General features: G+C 42.8%; 1 protein-coding gene across 6 annotated transcripts in view; it reads left to right on the forward strand.

Moving 5' to 3' along the window:
* The window catches only part of LOC149323400 (rap1 GTPase-activating protein 1-like), a 76,077-nt gene extending 55,027 nt beyond the window's left edge, over positions 1 to 21,050 (forward strand). For 2 of the 6 annotated variants that reach the window (XM_089488898.1, XM_089488895.1), the window contains 9 exons: positions 363 to 497; positions 2,773 to 2,925; positions 8,445 to 8,548; positions 12,663 to 12,764; positions 13,017 to 13,146; positions 13,263 to 13,365; positions 18,602 to 18,687; positions 18,816 to 18,884; positions 20,328 to 21,050. In XM_089488898.1, coding sequence (XP_089345024.1) covers positions 363 to 497; positions 2,773 to 2,925; positions 8,445 to 8,548; positions 12,663 to 12,764; positions 13,017 to 13,146; positions 13,263 to 13,365; positions 18,602 to 18,687; positions 18,816 to 18,839 — 837 coding nt within the window. In that variant the 3' untranslated portion in view covers positions 18,840 to 18,884; positions 20,328 to 21,050. Of the gene's footprint in view, positions 1 to 362; positions 498 to 2,772; positions 2,926 to 8,444; positions 8,549 to 12,662; positions 12,765 to 13,016; positions 13,147 to 13,262; positions 13,366 to 18,601; positions 18,688 to 18,815; positions 18,885 to 20,327 lie in introns of those variants that run through there. The other 4 variants (XM_089488896.1, XM_089488897.1, XR_016274160.1 and 1 more) reach the window with 4 other exon arrangements.
* The last annotated feature ends 395 nt before the right edge of the window (positions 21,051 to 21,445 follow it).

Consider the following 21,445-nt stretch of genomic DNA (forward strand, 5'->3'; position numbering starts at 1 on the left):
AATTGTTGCTGTTTCAGGTGTTTAAAAAGACGCAACAGCATTGGGAGGTAAGCTTTGTGTGATAATCTCCCTAGATGGGAGCAAACAAAACTTGAGCAAGCAGTCTTTGAGATAACCAGAATTGTTCAGCTCAAGAAATAGCTCTTTGAACTGAGCCCAGAAGCAGACAGGAAGGAGAAGCCTGTAGATTTTAGACAGCAGGGAAGTGTGTGATTCAGGAGATTATGCAATATAGAATTGCATTCAGTTTTGGCACCCTGTCTGTTCTTTCTCTGCTTGTGTAGATTGTTGTTTTCCTCACTCTCTCTGCTTGTATCCCATTTGTTATTTGACATGCGTGCTCTCCTCTCTTTCTGGAGCAGGAACGGACCCGCAGTGCCCTCTTGGAGAGCCTTTATGAGGAACTGCAGATCCGTAGCCGCAGCATGATGGGCTTGGCCTCTGGCGAGGATGACAAAATAGAAAATGGGGGTGGAGGCTTCTTTGAGAATTTCAAGGTGAGAAAGGAAGTGGATACGTAATCTCTTTATGTCTCTTTCATTCTCCTGTTAGGATTGCCTATTTTAAGCTTCTCTGGGACATATGATAACCCATTTTATACCATTACAGTATTTTTGGAATACTGAAGAGCGCTTCCTGGATATCCTCATTGTCCCTTCATCTGCACTTATAGGTAGCTGTGTAACTGTATATCCTATTGGAGATGGAATGGGATGAGAAGCTCGAGTTGAGACACTTTGGGGTTATTCATATGATGTAAATAATCCTGGTAGAATGTGGGTTGAATCTGTGTTGTTCACATGAATTTTGAATGCCTCTGATTAAGTTTGGGGGGAGGGCTGCCAAAAACCCTGCGAAACCCAGGATAACTGAAGCTAAAAACATTCATATAAATGTAAATTCATGCTTCTTGGTCATATTCAAAGCTGAGGATGTTTTGAAATTTCTCCTGGACAGAAGGTTGAAATGGAAAAAGGGGATATCTGGTCATCCTGTCTTGAGAAAGGTTCCTGATTTAAAAGAAAATGTCAGGAAACTGGCCACAAACCTTGTACTTTTTGTGAGAGAGAGCTCCTCAAGGGAATATGGATGGAATTTGTTCCAAGTGAAGCTGGGAGCTATATCTTGTCTGCCTGAGCCCTACTAGTAAGATCAGGGGTAGGCAACCTTTTTGAGCCGGGGGCTGGGTTGCTGTCCCTCAGGCGACTGGGGGGCCGAAGCCAGGGGTGGAGCTTCAACCCTCCGGGGCGGGGCCGCATGCCGGGGGTGGAGCTTCCACCCTCCAGGGCGTGGCCACATGCCGGGGGCGGAGCTTCCACCCTCCGGGGGCCAGGCCTCGCCATCTTTGCTGGCCCCTGACGGGGCCCCAGGCCCTGTCAGAGACCGGCAAAAAAGCTTGTGGTGGCCGCCAGCGCTGGAGGGCCCCCTGGAGGGCCCCAGCGACGGCACCAGGTCTCCCAGAGGCCCCCTGCCGCCGTCAGAGCCCTCATGGAGGGCGCCAGCGACGGCAAAGGGCCCCCCAGAGGCCCCCTACCGCCCTCGGAGCCCTCCTGGAGGGCCCCAGAGATGGCAAAGGGCCCCCCAGAGGCCCCTTGCCATCGTCGTAGCCCTCCTGGAGGGCCCCAGCGACAGCAAAGGGCCCCCCCAGAGGCCCCCTGCCGCCCTCGGAGCCCTCCTGGAGGGCCCCAGAGACGGCAAAGGGCTCCCCAGAGGCCCCCTGCCACCCTCGGAGCCCTCCTGGAGGGCCCCAGAGACGGCAAAGGGCCCCCCAGAGGCCCCCTGCCACCCTCGGAGTCCTCCTGGAGGGCCCCAGAGACGGCAGTGGGCCTCCTAGAGGCCTGCCGCTGCTGCCGCCGCGGCCGCCCGTTGCAGCTTTTCGCCGCTCTGGGCACCGCCATTTTGGGCGAAAAAATGGCGGCGCCCATAGCCCCAGAGGCAACAGCAGCCAGGGGCCGGTCGGCAGGCCTCCGCGGGCCACATCCGGCCCACGGGCCGGAGGTTGCCGACCCCTGAGTAAGATAGTAGGTAATGTTCTTGGTTCCCACTTCCTCACTCTCCCTTACTCACTAGTGCTCTATGGTGTTCTTCATGATGGAGATTGTTCCACTATTCTTAAATAATGGGATAGAAGCGGGATTGAAATTGCAATTGACAGATTTTATCGCATCACATTGTGACTAGGCAGTAGGTATCTGTCAATCTGTGCTTCTGCAACTACTTGTAATGAATGAGACAATCCCGTGAATGGCTGTCAATCTCACAGGTAATCCCTTATTGAAGTATGTGCAATAGGTCATTCCAGGGTAGTTCAGAGAGAAGGATATTTAAACATGTTTCTCTGTAAACCCCCCCCCCCATTCCCAAAGAAGGCAAGACTTCTTACTGACAAGGAGCAGGGCAAAGGGGATTTAAGCCAGTTTCACTGCACAGAGTCCATTTCCAAAGAAGGCAAGACTTCTTAGTCATGAGGAAGCAGGAGAAAAGAGATTAAAACTGGTTTCAATCCAAACCCCAATTCCCAGTGAAGGCAACACTACTTACTTACTTGATCTTGGATAGTTGACTAGTAAACAGAAGAGTGGTACAATAAGATGCATCAGCAACCTGTTATCAATTCACAATTGCATGCTAATATGAAAATAATAGTTGCTTTTTCAGGTGTTTAAAAAGTCGCAACAGCATCGGGAGGGAAACCTCGTGCAGTAATTCCCGATGTCTTTTTCTGTATCTGTAAATGTTTCTATATCTGTCTCCCTGTTACCTTCTCTCCAGCGAGTGATCCGGGGCCGTAGCCAGAGCCTTGATACCATGGGGATAGCCATGAGGAAACAACAACACCAGCAACCCATGCTACCCAGTCGCCCATCTACTGCTGGTCTTGCCCTCAACCAGAGTGTTGCCGAGGGCCCCAAGGCTATTGCTGCGGTAAGGTATTGAGGAGGTGGCATGTCTTTAGCCCTACTCCCTCCCTGCTTTTCCTTAAGCTTGCTGCTCATCAACATATGCACTCTGCTTCTTAGTTATGTACAATTATCTTGAACATCTTTTTGGCAGAGTTTGGAAATGTTACCAAAAATGGCTACTTGTTTGATTTATCTATTTATTTATTTATTGCATTTGTATGCTGCCTTTGTCTGGTTCACAGACAAAAACATTTTTTTTAAAAAATTACAATAAAATTAAAATAATCTAAAAACAGTATAAAATTACATTAAAATATACAAAAGTTAAAAGCATGACTAAACACACACACACACAAATCACCCTAGTACAGTGATGGTGAACCTATGGCACACGTGCCAGAGGTGGCACTCAGAGCCCTCTCTGTGGGCACATGTGCCATCGCCCCAGCACAGAGTTTTCCAGAGTTTCTTAGTAGAAAGCCAGAGGGACATGGCACTTTGCAATAAATAAGTGCGTTTGGGGCTGCAGTTTGGGCACTCAGCCTCTAAAAGATTCACCATCACTGCCCTAGTATGACTATAAATGGCTATCCTTCTCCCAGAAGGGACCCAAGGTAGCTCACAGACAAAAACATTTTAAAAAAATTACAATAAAATTTAAAACAATCAAAATCATCTAAAATCAGTATAAAATTATATTAAAATATACAAAGGTTAAAAGTATGACTAAAACACTTACATAAAAACCACCTGTATATGATTATATATCAAACACCTGCTTAAATAAAAAAGATATTGCATTTATTTTTAAAATGCATTAACATTAATATGTGATCTTATCTGGGGCTAATATGTTAGTAATGCATTGGTTTACTTTTTAGAAAAACCCTTTAAAAATGGGAAATGGGTACAACCCACATAGGCCTAAAAGGATTTAAGAAATAGCAAGTAAATGTTGCTCATTATAACCCAAATAGAATACATGGAGGGGGGGGGTGAAGTAAATGGGGAGGTGAGGTAAAAAAAGATCTACAGATGACTTTGTTGTACAAGCAGTTATGGTTAAGTTGGGTTTTTTTTTAAAGTAACATTGGCCCCATACAGACAGGCCAAAATAAAGCTGCTTCGGATCACTTTGGAGGTATGGTGTTTCAATGATGTATGCGTCCTAAGAGTCCGGAAGCTGGGCCAAAGCCACGCTCCAGTCCTAATGACTGGAGCGTGGCTTTGGCCCGGCTTCTGGACTCTTAGGACGCATGCATCATTGAAACACCATATCTCCAAAGTGATCCGAAGCAGCTTTATTTTGGCCTGTCTGTACAGACCCATTATTACTTGTAATATCTTATTTCCAAACTCTGCTCTGTGGATATTTCTTTTTCCTTTTAAGGTGTTCTTTTCCCCATCCTAATGCTCTGTATCTGAAGCCAAATCTATTCTTATGCTGATGATTACTTGGAAAGGAACTTGAAGAATGGAGGTCACTTTTATGGAGAATACAAACATTGCATTATTTTATTTTTATTTATAGATTTAGATACTGCCCTTTAATAAAATATTTCCGGGGAAAGTTAAACAAAAACACCATAATAAAAACAAATAAATGGATTAAAAGGTCTGGAAAAATTAACAAGCTTTTATACTGATGCCAAAATGATGACAGTATAGGTGCCAGATGGTCCTCTTGAAGGAGATCATGTTTTTTCTACCATCTGCCTCAGAATGGCAAGTGATGCCCAGAAGAGAACCTTAGAATATTATCTCAGTGCCACAGGGAATTGAGGTGGGTCAATGCTACTCGAAGGGAGGAAAGGACCGCAACTCAAAATGATCTTAACAGAATAGAGATCTGGAGCATAACTAACAAAATGAATTTCAAAATGAAGAAATGTAAGGTAATACACATGACAGAAAAAAAATGAAATGTATAGATATAGGATGGGGAACCTGGCTTGACAACAGAAAATGGTCTAGGAGTCCTAGTAGACCACAAGTTGGACATGAGCCAGCAGTATGATGCAGCATGGAAAAAACCCAGTGTGATTCTACACTGCATCAATTAAAGTATAAGGTTTAGATCAAGGGAAATAATAGTACCACTCTATTCTGATTTGGTCAGAAATACTTCACCTGAAATACTGTGTCCAGTTCTGGGCACCACAATTCAACAAGGATGTTGAAAAGCTGGAGTGTGACCAGAGGACAGCACCCAAAATGGTGAAAGACCTGGAACCCATGCCCTATGAGGAGAAACTTAGGGACTTGGTATTTTTAACCCGGAGAAGAGAAGGTTGAGATGCAATAGTCATGTCTAAATAGTGGAAAGTATATCATATTGAAGATGAAGCAAGTTTGTTTCCTGCTGGTCCAGAGATTAAGACCCAGAGGAATGGATTGAAACCACAGGAAAAGAGGTTCCACGTAAACATTAGGAAGAACTTTCTGACAGTGGAATATGCTGCCTCAGAGAGTGGTGGAGTCTCCTTCTTTGGAAGTTTTTAAACATTGGCTGGATGGCAATCTGTCAAGAGTGCTTTGATTGTATATTCCTTCATAGTAGGGGGTTGGACGGGATGGCCCTTGTGGTCCCTTCCAAATTTATGATTCTGTTTCTGTGATTTTGTGGGCTGTTAACAGTCTGCAAGCACTGCAGTTCTTGGGAGTTCCCAGAAAAGAAAGAAGCATTCGTAACATTTGAGCAGAAATACAATACCAGACCCTGGCACATTAATGGGGGAAATGTTGCTGCTTTTGCTGTTGTGTGCCTTCAAGTCATTTATTCTGACTTATGGAAGATTATAAGGCAAATCTATCATGGGACTTTCTCGGGCGGAGAGTTTGTGATTCACTCAAGGTTACCCAGTTCATAGCCAAATGGGGAATCCAACCCTGATCTCCAGTAATAGTCCAATGTTCAAACCACAACACCATGCCTCCCCATATTAGAAATCCTAAGAAGGGCTGATGTAGGTCATTCTTCAGTTACCCAGGTCCCCAGCTATGTAGTACTTTAATGGTAAGTATCAGCACTTTGAATTGGGCCTGGAAAGAGACCGATAGCCAATGAAGTTCTTTATGCATGAATATGTTCCCAATCGTTGGTTCCAACTAATAGCACAACAGCTGTATTTTGTGCTAGCTACTATCTAAGCACAATTATTTTTAGTTTTACCAGATTTTAAACTGAATTTAAAATGAAAAAAGAAAAAAAGAAAGACACTCGCTGTCACTAATATCACTTGGGCCTTCTATCACAAAGCCTGATTTAATAAGAACTTCCATGAATGTGACTCTTATCCTTTTAGATGGAGCATGACTCTACTAGAACAGACTGAGCACCACTTCATTCTGCAAATGAATCACATATTAGCGGGACCTCCATTTTGTCAGAATTGAGTTTCTCCTTATTGGGCCTAATCATATCTGTTAACGATTCCATGCATTAGTATACCTTAGATTATTATACAGTTGCCCTCCATTTTCATGGGGGATCTGTTCTGGAACCCTCTGCGAAAATGAAAATTTGCCTATATTCAAGCCCCATTGGCTTGAATGGCAGTGCGTGCCTGCAGGCACCCATGGGTGCACATCCAATTTTGTCCCCCTCCATTTGCCACCCACAGACAGGTGAGGGACGTGGACTTCAAGTCTGCGAAAGTGGAGGAGCAACAGTACTTTACATGTGAAACATATAAATGTTAGGGACAAGATGAGTCCTGTTAGGATAAATTATGTCTAGTACATATAATTTTTGTAGCGCTACCTTGCAGAATCTCCCCTTTAGGTAGGAATGAAACCACTATAATGCCAGAACCCCAACTTCTAATCAAAATAGTTTGTCCCAAAGTATAGCATGGTATAATATAAAAATTATTAAGAGGGCCTGCATTTTCTCCATCTGTCACTTGGCATGATAGGTCATCCATTGGGGTGACCCAAGCAGTTTATTTGTCAAAACCAAGCCTGAATTTTAATTTGGACAGAAACAAAAGGAGCACTGTAAGGTTAGCAACATTTCCTAAGTAGTTTAGCACATTCCTACAATGGTCTCTTTAATCAGTCATATACAGGGTAAGATGAAGTAATATCTGGAAGGAAATGATGAATAGTTAGTGATTACTCTTTCTTTGGCATTAGTGTTTCTGATACACAATCAGATTTATGCTCAGTTTGTTGGGGATGGTGTCTGGTGAACAAGGTGAACATTTGTTTTTTGCACAGGCAAAGAACATATGCAGTGAACGTCCCATCATGGAAATAGCCCTGTCAGCTGTCACATCAGTTGCAGCTGTCATGTGAAAAATATGTTTGTATAGAGTAATTTGAGTGGCTTAATTTGAGTTGGATGCAAGACATTGGGGCCTGGGCTTGGGAATGTCTGTGGGCAAATTATGTGTTCAATCACTGAACTATGCCTCACTCCAACACTAGTAAAGAGCATACCACAGAGTTCCCTTCTCTGAAAACTGAGCTTGCCCTTCAACATCTGGGAATATTGGGCAAAACAAAGTACATATTAGAGGCTGTTGACTTATAACTAGCTTTAAGCCCTAATATTAACCCATGAGTACCAAAAATACTCAAATGTGTTCACTGTTTTGCTTGGCATTATTGTTAGGATTTAACTGGTGCATATTAGAACATTTTACAGATGGGGCAGAAGGAATCCATGGTTCTTTATTCATAGCAGAGATCTTAATTCATCCCTTTCACTTATGGGGATTTTGTAGGTTCCAATCAGCATGTCCAGGGAAGCCAGGAAAGGGGATGTTCTGCAGAGACGAGCAATATCAAATCTACAGGAAACCAAAAGAGAAATGTCACATGGATCTAGTAGAACGGAGAAAGAAACAGTCTGCAGTTCTGTTTCTTGCTCCTTGGACCAAACTAGATATTGGAGTCAATGTGCAGCTGCTGCATTGTGCATCAAGTTCAATGCCATGTCCCATTTGTTATATTGACCTCATGACCTTCCACATTTTTTGCCCCTGATGCACATCTTTGGCTGCCAGTGATGTTGGAAGGGAAACTTGCCTTACAGAAAATTGTACTGGACGTAACAGAGTGGAAGGATGGCACTAGACATGGGAGCACTGTTTTTGGTGGCAGTTGAACATTTTGCCATAGTGTCTGGTCTGGCCATTTGAAACTCAGCGCAGCTTTCCCTATGTTCTTCTCTTTTTTGAGTCTATCCTTTCCTTTGTCTCAGTGCCATTATCATGCACCAACACCTGCCTGTGAACTTCTTTCCAATCTAGTCCATCTAGTCTATTCTGTTCTTTGCTCTTTCTCCTTTTTTATTCCTCCTTTTGTCCGATCCTGTCCTGTTTCTTCATACTTTTCTCCAGCTTTGACAGCTTCCACATCATGCTCCTTGTGCCTTGTGGTTCTCTGCACAAGCTAGAAATGTTACTATTGAATAGCAATACAAGGACAAGCGTCCAGTCTTCTACCTTGTGTTCTTTCTCTAGCTCTTGTCTCCTCTACTCCTGTCTTCCTCTGCCTCTTTCTTTTTTCCTACTGTCCTTTCCTCCCCTCTAGTCCTTTGCCCTACCTGGGAGAAGCCCTTCACGCAACAGAGGCAGCCGCTACAATGGGCGACGTAGTAGTGCCATTGGCATTGAGAACATCCAAGAAGAGAAGAGGTATGAACTGCAGAAGGAGTGTGCAGGGCTAGAACATTGGCAGGGGAGGGAGAGACAGATAACAGCACAATAATCTTAGATGCATTAAGTTGTCTTTTGGCATGTTCTTAGAATCAGAAATCATTGGTGTATGCTTGAACTGACACGTCGCCCCTCCAACTTTTCAAAATGGGTAACTTGAGCCTATTATTGTGAGCCATGAGCCCAAAAGCCACAAGCAAACCAAAAGAGTCCCTCTCAAAATGCCACTTGCTAAAAGCACAGAAATACTATCATCATTGTTTAATGGCTGAGAATATTGATGCTGTTCCTTCTGCCTGGGTGTTCATCAGCCATTTTGCTGATATTTAATGACTTGACATTTTGGGAAGCTTTTGCTGGAAGTTCTATCCCTTCTGTAATTAATAATTTAAAACCTTTCTATGTAGTATTTTACATAGGTTCTGCTGTGCAGGTTTTTAGAGTTTCTCCACTTAGCTCCTTAGTGACTTAAAAGAAAAACTAGAAGTGTTTGTAAGAGCATATGTTTTCCCAGACCGGTGATCATCTGTTAGGAAACCAAACCTAGAGGGAATAGAAGAAGACAGGTGAAACCTATCAGAAGATGGAAGTCTACTTTACATGTAAACATGGAAGAAAACTCAGGGGAAAACTGGCCAAAACAACCTCAAAAGTTGTAGGAAGACAAGGGATAAAAGAGTTGAAGTGGTACAACAGAGATGTTGTTTCCCACTGTATCAGTTTTATCTTCCTATTTTCTCTGTTCAAACATATTTTCAGAAATTTTTAAAATGATAGCAGCATGATTATGAGAAAAAGATTTAAGACTGAGATGCAAGTCTAATAGAAGAAGCACAGACAGATACACACACACATACAACATTCTGTGCCTCTTCTATTATACTTGAATCTGTCTTAAATCCTGTTTTCCTCTACACTAGAGCATGACTGCTGTCATACTATATGCATGTGTATGTGTATGTATATATCCATACCAACAGGAACAGTACAAGGCATTCAGTTGGCAGAGGTGAAGGATCAGATAAATGGTGCTCCTCCATCCCAATTATGTGTACAGATGAATTGTTCTATGCTCTAGTCATCAAGGGACCCAAGGATTAGGTGGTTGGAGTGCAAGAGCTGTTGGGTAGTTGATCCAGTCCAGGTCAATCACAAGTTATCCAACAAGATGAAGGGAGAAACAAGACAGTGGTAATCATCTGATACAGAAGTTTTTACAGCAAGTCAGTCCAGATAGACAAATCCAGCAAAGAATATAACAGTGTCAAACATAGCCAGTCCAAGATCAAGAAAACACTATCAGTAAAGAGTACTTCCAATCACCAAGATAAAAGAGTTGTAAGCCACAACTATGGAACTATGGGGCTCAACAGATGGGCAGCTCCACGCTGCCCATCTTTGCCCCGAGTTAGTGCTGCAGCACCGACACGCTGCCAAAAAGAAGCTACCTAGAGTGGCTTCATTTTTGCAGTGTCGCAAACAGGAATGGGTGCTGCCATGACGCCACTTCCTGAAAGTGATATCTGGATGCTGCATGGCGTCATCATGGCGGCCCCCATGGACGGGAGGCTGCCATAATGGTGCTGCCACTGCCGCGTGCTACGGTTCAGGATTGTGCAGTACCTGCATGCTCCCGAACCCTAATTTTGGCCCGAGGATGGCGCTTTTTGCCCGTCTGTACTGGGCCTATGACTCTTCTCTCTCTGAATCTTAGGACTCCAGAGGATGGCTTATGTCTCCTCTCCCCATGATTATCCCCTTGGCTGCAGACGACCCAGGTCTAGTGGGATAGTGATGGTGGAGCTGGTGCACCCAGTATAGGGCATGGACATCCGACACATCTTCCCAAGACCTTTCCTCCAGTCCATATCCTGCCTAGTTAATGAGGTATTGCAGTTGCCCATGGTGCATGCAGGAGCTGCTACTTGTTCCTCCTCTCCTCCCACCATCACTGGAGGGGATGGAGTTGTCAACCCAGATTTGAGATTTCCTCTCTGTGTTTTAAAATTTAAGTGTGTACTAACATTACTCCCCCCCCCCCTTTCTGTCCCAAACCCATTTGTAAGCCAAAGGGTCCCAAAGGCAGCAGAACATTCCTTGTTAGACCAGCAATAATGAAATTGCATAAGATGGACAGTGAAGGGGTAGGAAGGCTCCACTAAAGAGAAAGCTGCATTTATTTAAAGGTGTTGGAGAGAGATATTGATATCATGCAGTTGAAATCTCGCTGACAAGATTTAACATTTACATTAAAATTTACAGTGCATTGAAAAATGTGTGCAATGAGAACAAAAACGTTTTAGGAACGACAGATGATTCTGTCTCAGGTGTTGTTGTTTATTTTAAATCCTTATAACTGGTCAGTTTTGATTAATCCCACCATGCAAACTTCCCAATTACCAGGTGACAGCCCATTGCCATATGTATTCTTTTTATAACCCTCTTTTGCCTCTTATACATGTCTACTCTTAAGTAACTTCCATTGCTTTCAGTGGGGATAACTCCTGGATGAGTGACCTACCTTGAGTCAGTAGTTAGCACTGAGTGCTGAAAACATTTTAAGATACTACTTGCAATGCAACCACATGTCTACTCAGAAACATGTGACACTGAATTAACCTGGGCTTATTTCCAGCTAGGTATATATGAGATTGCAATTGGATGTGTTGTAGTTTTCCTTTCTTTCTAATTTTACTATATTAGCTGCATGCAGAATGAACCCTCTTCTGCAAGGAAAAAAGCAACTGTGTGTGCGTAGGGGGGCATCCTTTATTTTTGTTTACTGGTAAGCTAGTAAAATTTGACAATATCTGGCAAAGCTGCATTAAAGCAGCGATGAATGCTGTCAGGAGACACTCCAAGTGTCTCTCTCATCATGTCTGTAATTATTTGGTGATTTTGTATGCTGCAGTAACAGTGGAGGCCACAGGCTGGAGCTGGAGCTACTGCAGTCTCTTAAACCTCATGCTCAGTTTTGCTTTGAGAATTTCTTTTCCCGTAGAACTGTGAGAGGTAAAAATTTAAAAAATGAAATGAGGTGTTCCTTGAATGTTTTCAAATCTGTGCTGTGCATGAATATGCATGGAAGGAGGGAGTTGCTTACCTTCTTCCCTGCTTGAGTACAAAGCCTACATTCTTCATCTGCATTTTATTTCTGATTGTTAGACTGCTATAAGCAGTGGGGAGAACTGAGATATCAGCCCCCACCACGGCCACCCTGAGTGTATGTGGACTGTGGGTTTCGACCCTGAATCTGTGTGGAAAGATTGTTATCCTTGATCAGATAAATTTCCTCCCCTCCAAAAACAGTCCAGCAGTCTGTACCAGGAGCAATGAAGAACAACTTTATTGATAGTATTCCAAAATTTTAAGCTTGCAGGTGATGTTGCAGATGATGTTGCAGATGATTAAAAATCTACATGTACATTATTGAGATTCCCATAACTTCATTTAGTGCATGTGTCTACTTGGTGTTAGTTTTTAAACAAACAACAATTGAGCATTCAATTTACTTTCCCATAGTCAGCCCATGTTGCACAATTGAGCAGAGGGAGCCATAGTTCTTAGCAGTTTCCCAGCAGCTGCAATGATATCTGTAACATTTCAGGCTGGCCAAGGTTAGTTTCCACTCTTACTATTCTCACCCCCATCCTCAATATGGGTGAACTTTAGTTTGCTATTGATCATTTGGGCCTTTAAATGTGAAAATGTCTTCATTATAGAAAATGGGGTGTTTGCTGTACAGGAATGGGAATCATGGAGCCCTTTAGATGTTTGTAAACTTCAAGACGCAGCTGCCTTTGCCAGTATAGCTAATGGTGAGGAATATTGGGAGTCACAGTTCAAAGACATCTGGAAGGTTGCATAATGTAGAGAATAGCTGCTATAGAGAAAAGCTGATGGCTACTGTGATCAATAGTCAGACACTTGTAGGAAAGATCTCCCAGTCTCCAATCCAGTGAGTCCTTGAAGAATCTATGTTGTTCTTGTGCATCTTGGAGGAGAATTTAGTCATGTGTTTTCTAAAGTTATTTGCCTTTCATGAAAGGACTCTTGACTCTGTATAGTAAACTATTCTTTCTTTCCCTTCCAGCAAAGAAATTGCTGAAAGAATACCAAAGGTACCAGAAAGTCCAGGACCCTTCTTTGATCTCAAATCTGATGGCTCTTCCAGTCCCAGCTCCCCAGATTTCAAGTAAGCGGAGAACAAAAGATCCTTGGGGGGGGGGGGGAGGAAGCTTGAGAAGGTTTCATCATGGCCAAGTATCATACCCTGAAATACTGGCAGAGAAGTCAGAGGTGACTTGAGTGTAGTGATCTGTAACCAACTAGATGGGCAGGCTTTAAGACTTTTCTATTGTATAGTAAGTTTTTGCCACAAGTATGAATGTTTATGATAAGCAAAAAGGCTCTTGAGGCTGATGGTTTGGGGCTTGTGTTCCTCCAGCAGAGCCCTGTCCAGTCAGACATCAGGGTACTGTGTGATGCAGCCCCTGTCCCGTTCCTCATCCAATGGAAGCAGCTGTTGTAGCGGAGTGAGAGAGCATGAGACGTCCGAGGAGGAGGAGAATGAGGCGGTCAGTGTGGGGTCTTTTAGATCCCTTTCACTTGAGTAACCCACCTATCCCATCTGAGCAGATGCAGCATCCCTGGAAGTGCCCTCTAAGGCCTGTTTCCCATTTCTCTTGTGCAGGAGTTGATGTGTTCCCTTGAAGGTCCCCAGAAGCAGGACTCTCTGGTTCAGAGTGCATGGTTAGATGATAGTGTCTGTACACCCAGCAGTACCAGCTCACCAGGTAAAGACTGAAATGAGTTCTTGCACAGGTTCTAGGGCAGGGTGAAATAATGGTCTACTTCTGCATCATCATTCTTGGTATATGGAGACATGGTTGGCCCCTAATGTCCCACACAACACTGAAAGGGAGTGTACCCTTATGGAGAAGAATAAAAAAAGCCTATTCACATAATGTGTACATGACTATAGGTTTTCTAGCTAGACATAAGGATGCTCAGTATCCTTCTGGATGCCCCAGGGGACAGGACTAGTCCGAGGTTGAATCCTTTAGGAGAGTCTTGAGATCTGCCTTGCCTTGTAGTTGGAAGTAACATCACAGCTTAGTTCAGTTTCCCACAATCTGACACACTCCAGATCACTACCACTTCCATAATTCGCAATCAATATACCCATAGTCTGTTGTGGCTTTGAGTAAAGGGAATTATAGTCAAACACATCTGGAGGATGCCTGTTTGGCAAACTCTGATTTCATACTTTGGCTCTGGTTTCTCTATTATATGTTTGAATTAAGTAAATAAATGAGTATTATCTGTTATCTCTGATTCTACTTTCTGACACATTCTGGTATTTAGGAAAATATTCTCTCTGAACCTGGAAATTACGTTTAACCATGCATTTCTCTCTATTTCCAAATCAAATTTACCCAAAGTGGCATTATACATATGCAACAAGGAGTTATCAGCAGAGGTTTGCAGGGGTGCAATATATGCACATACACACACATTGAGGAAAAATCCCTGAGAGTGGGAAGTGCCCCTAAACAGGCCAATGGCCAAAGGCCATGCAATATTGGCTGTCTAAAAGTGACAATAAAAATAAAAATGAGTTACTGGAAAATGGGGATAAAGAATGAACAGATATAAAAGGGCTAGGTAATCTGAGAATCTATTCTTTATTTAAAAATCTATTCTTTATTTAAGAATCTATTCTTTATTTAAGAATCTATTCTTAAATATCCCTTGGAACAGAAGTGACAGCTGCCCCTAAGCATTGAAGGGGTGTCACAATGAGGATGAAGCAAGCTTGTTTTCTGCTGCTCCAGAGATCAGAACACAGAACAACTACAGGAAAAGAGAATCCCCTTCAGCATTAGATGGAATTTCCTGACAGTAAGAGCTGTTCGACAGTGGAACATACTCCCTCAGAGAGTGGTGGAGTCTCCTTCCTTGGAGGTCTTTAAACAGAGGCTGGATGGCCATCTGTCAGAGATGCTTTGTTTGTGAGTTCCTCCATGGCAGGGGTTGGACTGGATGGCCCTTGGGATCTCTTCCAACTCTATGATTCTATGAGCAATCAAAGATATTGATGTAGCTGGGACTGAGCACAAGTGTATTCACACACCACTGCAAAACTACAAAATGGTGAGGAGTCCCTCCATTCCCCAAGAAAACAGCCCAAAGAGGGCTGAGCATGCTCAGTTGGTAGGGAATGTTAAGGAACTAAATGCAGTAAAAGTAATTTTTTAAAAATCCAACATATCATGGCTTGTGGGTAGGAGAAATGGAACAGAGTGACTGGAACCCAGAGCAGAAGCCTTCTACATTTTGTTTCAGGACCACACCTGATAGCTGTTAATGGTATAATTCTTCATGAATTTGCTTTTAAGGCCATTGGGGGACCAAACCAGATGAGAAATTACGTGCATCTATTTTAATAAACAAACAAATAAATAAATAATATTCTACAACCAGCAGCCTCAAACTTGGATCAGGGCTGCAATGCACACGGTGGGGAGATGGGGATATCCTTTATCCATACTCCTGCCAAAAATCATCCTGTGCCACATGTTCTCCAAGAGGGAATGTATGGCCCATGGAGAAAATGTGCAAAAGGAAGGGCCTCTACAGGGACGTAGCCAAGGGGGGGGGGTTCTTGGGGTCCGGACCCCCTCTTCCATTAGAAAAATGAATGGTGTGTGCTGCTGCACCGCCGCACCCAAGCCCCATTATAATGGTGGCACTTAGTCTGGACCCCCCCCCCCCCCTTCCTAAAATCCTAGCTACATCCCTGGCCTCTAATGGACCTGGTCTGATCTAGTTTGACTAGGTCAGGACCTTGTGGAATAACTATTTTTAAAAAAATATATGAATGAATGTTCTTATTTATCATTTATGTATTGTTCAATGTGGTCTTAAAGTAATTGATATTACTATATCCTGTGGTAGTTGATTCCACACATGACTTATACATAATGCGAAGAAACCTTTTCTAAATCAATAGCCTATTAATTTCTTTGATTGACCTAGTGTTCTAGCATTATGAGAGACAGAGCAAGAGAAAGTCAGAAAGAAAGAATGAATCTCTATCCAAAAAAATATTTGTTTCTGTATGTTATTGTTATTGTTATTTTTATAGTCCCCCTTTCTCCAAAATTGGGACACAAAATGGTTTACAAATTAAATGAATAGTACAATTAAAAACATACAAAAGTGAACCTTAAAATAGAATTAAACTGGTACAATATTAAAACATAATTTATTAAATGAATAAAATGTAATTAAAAGATTAAAATGTTTAAAAACAATACATATTAAAATACTAAAATACATTAAAACAATAAAAAAATAAAATTATATACTTAGTCTTAAAACTTCAACTGTTTGTGAAGGCCTGGTAGCACAAAAATGTTTTAACTTGTTGCCTGAAGGACAGCAAGGATGGGGCCAACCTGACCTCTCTGTGGAAATAGTTCCAAAGTCTGGGAGCATCCACCAAGAAGGCAGTGTGTCTTGTTCCCACCAAAATGAGCCTAAGAAGGTAGTGGGACATACAAAACAGCCTCTCTAGATGATCTTAAAACCCTAATGGGCTTGTGCAGGGAGATATGGTCCTTCAAATAACCTGGACTCAAGCTGCATAGGGCTTTATGTGCAAAACCAGCACTTTGAATTGTGCCCAGAAATGGACTGACAGGCAGTGCAGATGTTGCAGAAGGGGAGTTGTATGCACCCTGTTGTGGGTCCCAGTCCACACCTTGGTTGCTGCTCTTTGAGTCACCTGGAGTTTCTAAGACAGGCAGATCCATGTAGAGCATATTGCAGTAATCCAGATGGGATGCAACTAAGGCATGCACCTTATCAGACAGTGGAGCTTTCCAGAATGATGAGCCACTTTTAACCTACAAGAGTAGTTGGTGAAACTAGAGCTGGATTGCTGTGATCAGTTTAGCAAACACTGTAGATCAGAGGTTCCCAACCTTCCTAATGCCACGGCCCTTTAATACAGTTCCTCATGTTGTGGTGACCCAAACCCATGAAATTATTTTCGTTGCTACTTCATAATTGTAATTAAATAGGTGTTTTCCAGTGGTCTTAGGCGACCCCCATGAAAGGATCATTCAACCCCCAAAGGGGTTCCGACCCACAGGTTGGGAACAACTGCTGTAGATGAAGTCCCTCACATCCCACCCACTGCAGGTTGTGTGGAACTAGAGGGGGATGTGGCTATGGTTTTGTCAGAGTCCTATCTAGTAAATTGGTATGGTTAGTATTTTTTTTATGTAGAGAACAGACACAAATCAGCAAAGACTGATCACTGCCAGTCGTAGCTGATCAATACTGTTAGGACAGAGGTGGTCAATGTTTTGTCTGTGTGGTCCTTGCAGCCTTAAAAGATTCTGTAGTGAGACTCCTCTTGCAAAAACCTATTGTCTATTCCAATGATTTGAGTAACTGTCATCCTGTATCAAGGTGCTATATTTTCATGTGTCCTCTTCAGGTATTTTTCAATGAAGCTGGTTATTTAGATAGATTTTAGACTAGTAGCCAGTCTAAACCTCCTTGGTTGCCCTGATGGGATAACCTGTTCTCAGAGATGGATGTGCGGTGTTACATTTAAATCGTCCAGATCTCTCAGAAGTATTTAGTATTACTAAGGTACGGAACCATTTGACCCAGTGGTTTTAATAACATCTGGAGCAGGGTTGTAAGAAGACTCCCAAGTAATGGCTTAATCTTCAAATGAGCAATTTTTCAAAAGTTGGAGGTTGTATATACTGTTAATTGCTTAAAGGCTTCTCCTCCCTATTATTTTTCTTAAGGGAAAATAAATTTCAGGCTCACTTCATCTAGTGGTCAGCCTGTCTTTAGTGGTCTGGAAGGATTTCTTTTTAATTTGGTATTGAATGTCCAGTGGGAGGTAAAGATGGATGTCCTCAAAGACCAACAGTTTGGTGTCTCCCCCAGGCTTCTTAGACATAGAACTATTTTTTGTCATTTGGTGTGGACTTTCTAATGGCCACTTCTCATTTCACTCCCTCATTGGCTTCTTCTGCAGCTTCCTTTCCATGTCTTTCCAACAAGAAGGCTAGCACCACTGGCCAGTTGGGTCACCTTCCTTTCATTGTCTTAACAACAGAATGCAAAGATAAAAGCCATGGTTAGTTTGGAAAATAAATAGGCAAAGGGACCTTGTAGCATCTTTGAGACTAATTGAAAGTTGGTAGCGTGAGCTTATGTTGACTTGAGCCTACTTCCTCAGATGCATGGGGTGGAGTGGAGAGTCCACATGGACATTCCCACACACAGACTGCTATATAGGTCTGTCCCTGGATGTTGCACTCTAACCCATACATCTCAGGAAGTAGGCTCAAATCTATGAAAACTCATGTTACCAATTTCTTTCAGTTAGTCTCAAAGATGCTACAACATCCCTTTGCATAATGATTTTCCAGCCTAACACAGCTATGCCTTTGAATACTGATGGTCTTGACAATGTCTTGCTTCTATCCTCTACCTACCCTATCAAATGACTGAGATCCCATCAAGATCTTCTGGTCACCAGTGATGTTTTAGTGCCATAGGCTGAACAACAGAGATTAGTACACCGGCTTTAATTCCCATGCTTGGCATGGGGATGTAAACTCACAGGGATGGATTGTATCGCAGAGCTCTGTCCCCGGGCAGTACTCATCTTGTACCTGGTCTGGGCTTCTCCCTGGCCTTTTAAAGAACTGGAAAATCCCATTCTTTAAAAAGTCCAGGAAAAGCCCAGATTGAATGCAGCATGAATATTGCCCAGGGGAGGAACTGTGCAATACGATCTGTCCCTGTGAGTTTACATCCGTAGTGCTGGAATGAAAGCTGGTGCGCTAATCTCCAAGTGAGCAATGATCTCTGGGTGCAGCATGTTAACAAGTACATAAGTGTTGGTATTTTTCTCTGTGAAATGCTTGAGTGAGAAAAGAACTAATTTTAGTACCCACAATCTAACCTGTTGTTGTTTTTGGTTCCTTTCAGTAACTCAGCTGCTCCCTTCTAGCAATGCGTCAGGCTCCATGGAGAAGGGGAAGGGCAGCAAAGTGGACGCTCAACGTTATAGTCCAGTATGTGCAAACTTTTTTCCCCATTACATTAAGGAAGCAGGGAGGTTGACATATGGGTTCTTGATAATATAGCAAACTAGGGGCAAAGGGAAGAATGTTAAAGAAATTGCCCCTTCCTTGTTCCACAGGCTTCCATTTTGTGCTGTGTGTGATGTCATCGCTGGAGGGGGTCTCAGTGCATGCTGGGTATTTCACAGGTAAACTCCATCTTGGAAGAGCCTCAGTACTCAGGGATAAGGGCATGTGGGCAAAAAGTGATGGAAACAGAGTAGGCTCTTTGCTACCCTATAAATACCTGCGGATAAATTTATTGAACTGTTTCCAATCCCAAAGCATTTCCCAAGGCTTCTTTTCCTTGGCCCTTCGCAGCAGTTTTCAAAAGTGACCCACAAACAACTGCTTTTCAAACTGATTTTCTCATAAAAACTTTTTGATCCCGCTAATAGCCACTGTGAGTCTCATGGATAACTTTCCAGTACTCTCTTGTTTTGTATGGTGGCCTTTCTACTGCCCATCTCCCTGTGTTGCTGTAGCTTTATTATTCCGCTGCATAATCTCTGTACTCATTGGCTGTCTTTTATGTGTGTTTTCTGTCTGTCTCTTGCTTTTGGCCTCTCGCATTACTGAGTGTGCATCCTTGGTTAGTTTTGGCGTACTCAGAAAGTATGGATTAGAAAGTTAGGATTTATGGATTCTTTCAAACGATATTTTGCAGCTCTTTCGGACATGCTAACATCTTTATAGCTCAATTTCCAGGTGACAAACTACTTATGCTGTGAACACTGCCTGATCTGAGACAAGACTCATGTTTTGTCTAGTCTTGTGCAGAAGCAAATAAAGCTTCTTAAAAGCTCAACAGATGTGAGGCTGTTGTTCCAGCTTCGTAGTTCAGAGGAGCACTACAGTTGTTAGTTAGCAGTACTGTACCTGATTCCGGTTGGCCACTTCTTCCAGTTGCATAAGCCTGAGTTCAAAAAGAGGCATTTGGGGCATCTCAGGGCTACTAAGGAGGAGCATGTAGCTTCTGAGAGCCCAATTCAGAGAGGATGGGATAGACTGCCATATGGGGAAGGGAGTTCCTGGCAGCTGGCTCACAGGGACAGGGCTCACTGCAAGGTGGCCACATCTCTCCTTCTCCCACAGTCACAAATTTATGAATAAAATTCAGGTAGATTAGGACATGATTGCCAGGAAGAAAGACTTTCCCATCTTGGTGTTCTGCTTGCTCCAGGACTGGTTCATAATCTTGGTGGGTTCTATCACCTCCGCTTCCAATCACTTTTGAATGTTAAAAAGCTTCAGTCCTGTTTCAGGTGCTTTTGTACATGTAATTTATGAGCACTATTGTCCATTTATTCCTAGTCTACGCTGCTCCATGTCCTGTTATTATGTATCAGCCTATAAAAGGATCTCCCTTTTTATCCCTGAGCTAGTCAGTCTTTGGTGTGTGTACCAAATGGTTCTGAAAATCCAAGTCTGTCACAGCATCCTGTCTGCACACTTGTTGACTGCACCTCTTTGTTCATCTAAATGCTGAGCTGAAGGGTAGGAAGAAAACGTTCTATCAAGGTCTAGTGACTGCATCTTCTCCCATCTTTCTATTATCACACTTGACTATTCCCCCTTCTTTTCATTTGTAGGACTTGCTGCTGAAGTAAGACCTCACAGTAATTCACCCTGAAGTTTGGAGATTTTGCTGGATTACCAGAAATGTCTAATCTGATCCGGACCTTCTGCTTCATTCAATGAAAGCTTCACCACAGACAGTAAGGAAGCCAACCACACAGTCCCAATGTGGCATTTGCTCATCCATACGTGTCATTCCAGTTTGACAATCTCAGGAGGGCAGAACCAACTTAAGTCTATAGGGGAAGTCTCCCATCTACCATAATTCCAGAAGCAAACAAGAGGGGGAGTGCTTTTTTCTGTTTGTTCCTATCACCGCTAAAATTAAGCATTCAAGATGCACTTGGAAGGACCTGGCGTGTCCCACAGGGCCTTCTCAAGAAGGCAGCATTCTGCACCTGTTCTTCATTGTGCTGGCCTCAAAAATTTAGGAGCAAAAAATGGTTCCAATATATTAAAGGATTACACCTAGTTTGTAAGCAGCAAATGAGTTGTGTATTATGCAACACAGGTAGGACACATTTGTACCAAAGTACACAAGTGTGATAAGGGGAGGGGCTTGTATTTGTTTCATGACTCAGGGGATGTTCAAGGTCTTTGTTTGGCATTTCATGAAACCACCATCACCACTTTTCCCAAATGTCTGTGCCATCAAGAACCTGTAAATGTGAATGTGTGACCCCTGTGCTCCATGCTTGTTGTGTCTGTGGTGTCTTGGGCTTGCAATAAAAGTTTACTATGACAAATACACTGAACTTCATTCTCGTTTCTCTAGAGTTCTTGTCAGAATCTTCTGGGATGAAAATACAGGTTTTGGACCATATTATCTTATTGTTGTTCTTAACCTTATTGTTGTAAAGAGTAGTGAAAACTGCATGACGTCTGCTCTGCAATGAATCAGCTAAGATATTTAGGCTGCCATCTTATATTCATTTTTCTGCGAGTCAGCCCACTGGAATTCAGTGGGACTTTCTTTTGTGCAATGAGAAGTGGATTATGTTCATCAAGACCTGCTGAAGTAGGTTTTTAAGAGCTTGTTGTGTATAGTAAAGATTCCTGGCTATGGAGCCCAGCATATGGGTTACAAAAAACATGATCCCAGAGGAGACTGCTCCAGGCCCAGATATTACTC

The sequence above is a fragment of the Sceloporus occidentalis genome, unplaced genomic scaffold (assembly GCF_023333645.1).
Source record: "Sceloporus occidentalis isolate IW3139 unplaced genomic scaffold, rSceOcc1.0.p SCAF_1, whole genome shotgun sequence".
NCBI classification, from domain to species: domain Eukaryota; kingdom Metazoa; phylum Chordata; class Lepidosauria; order Squamata; family Phrynosomatidae; genus Sceloporus; species Sceloporus occidentalis.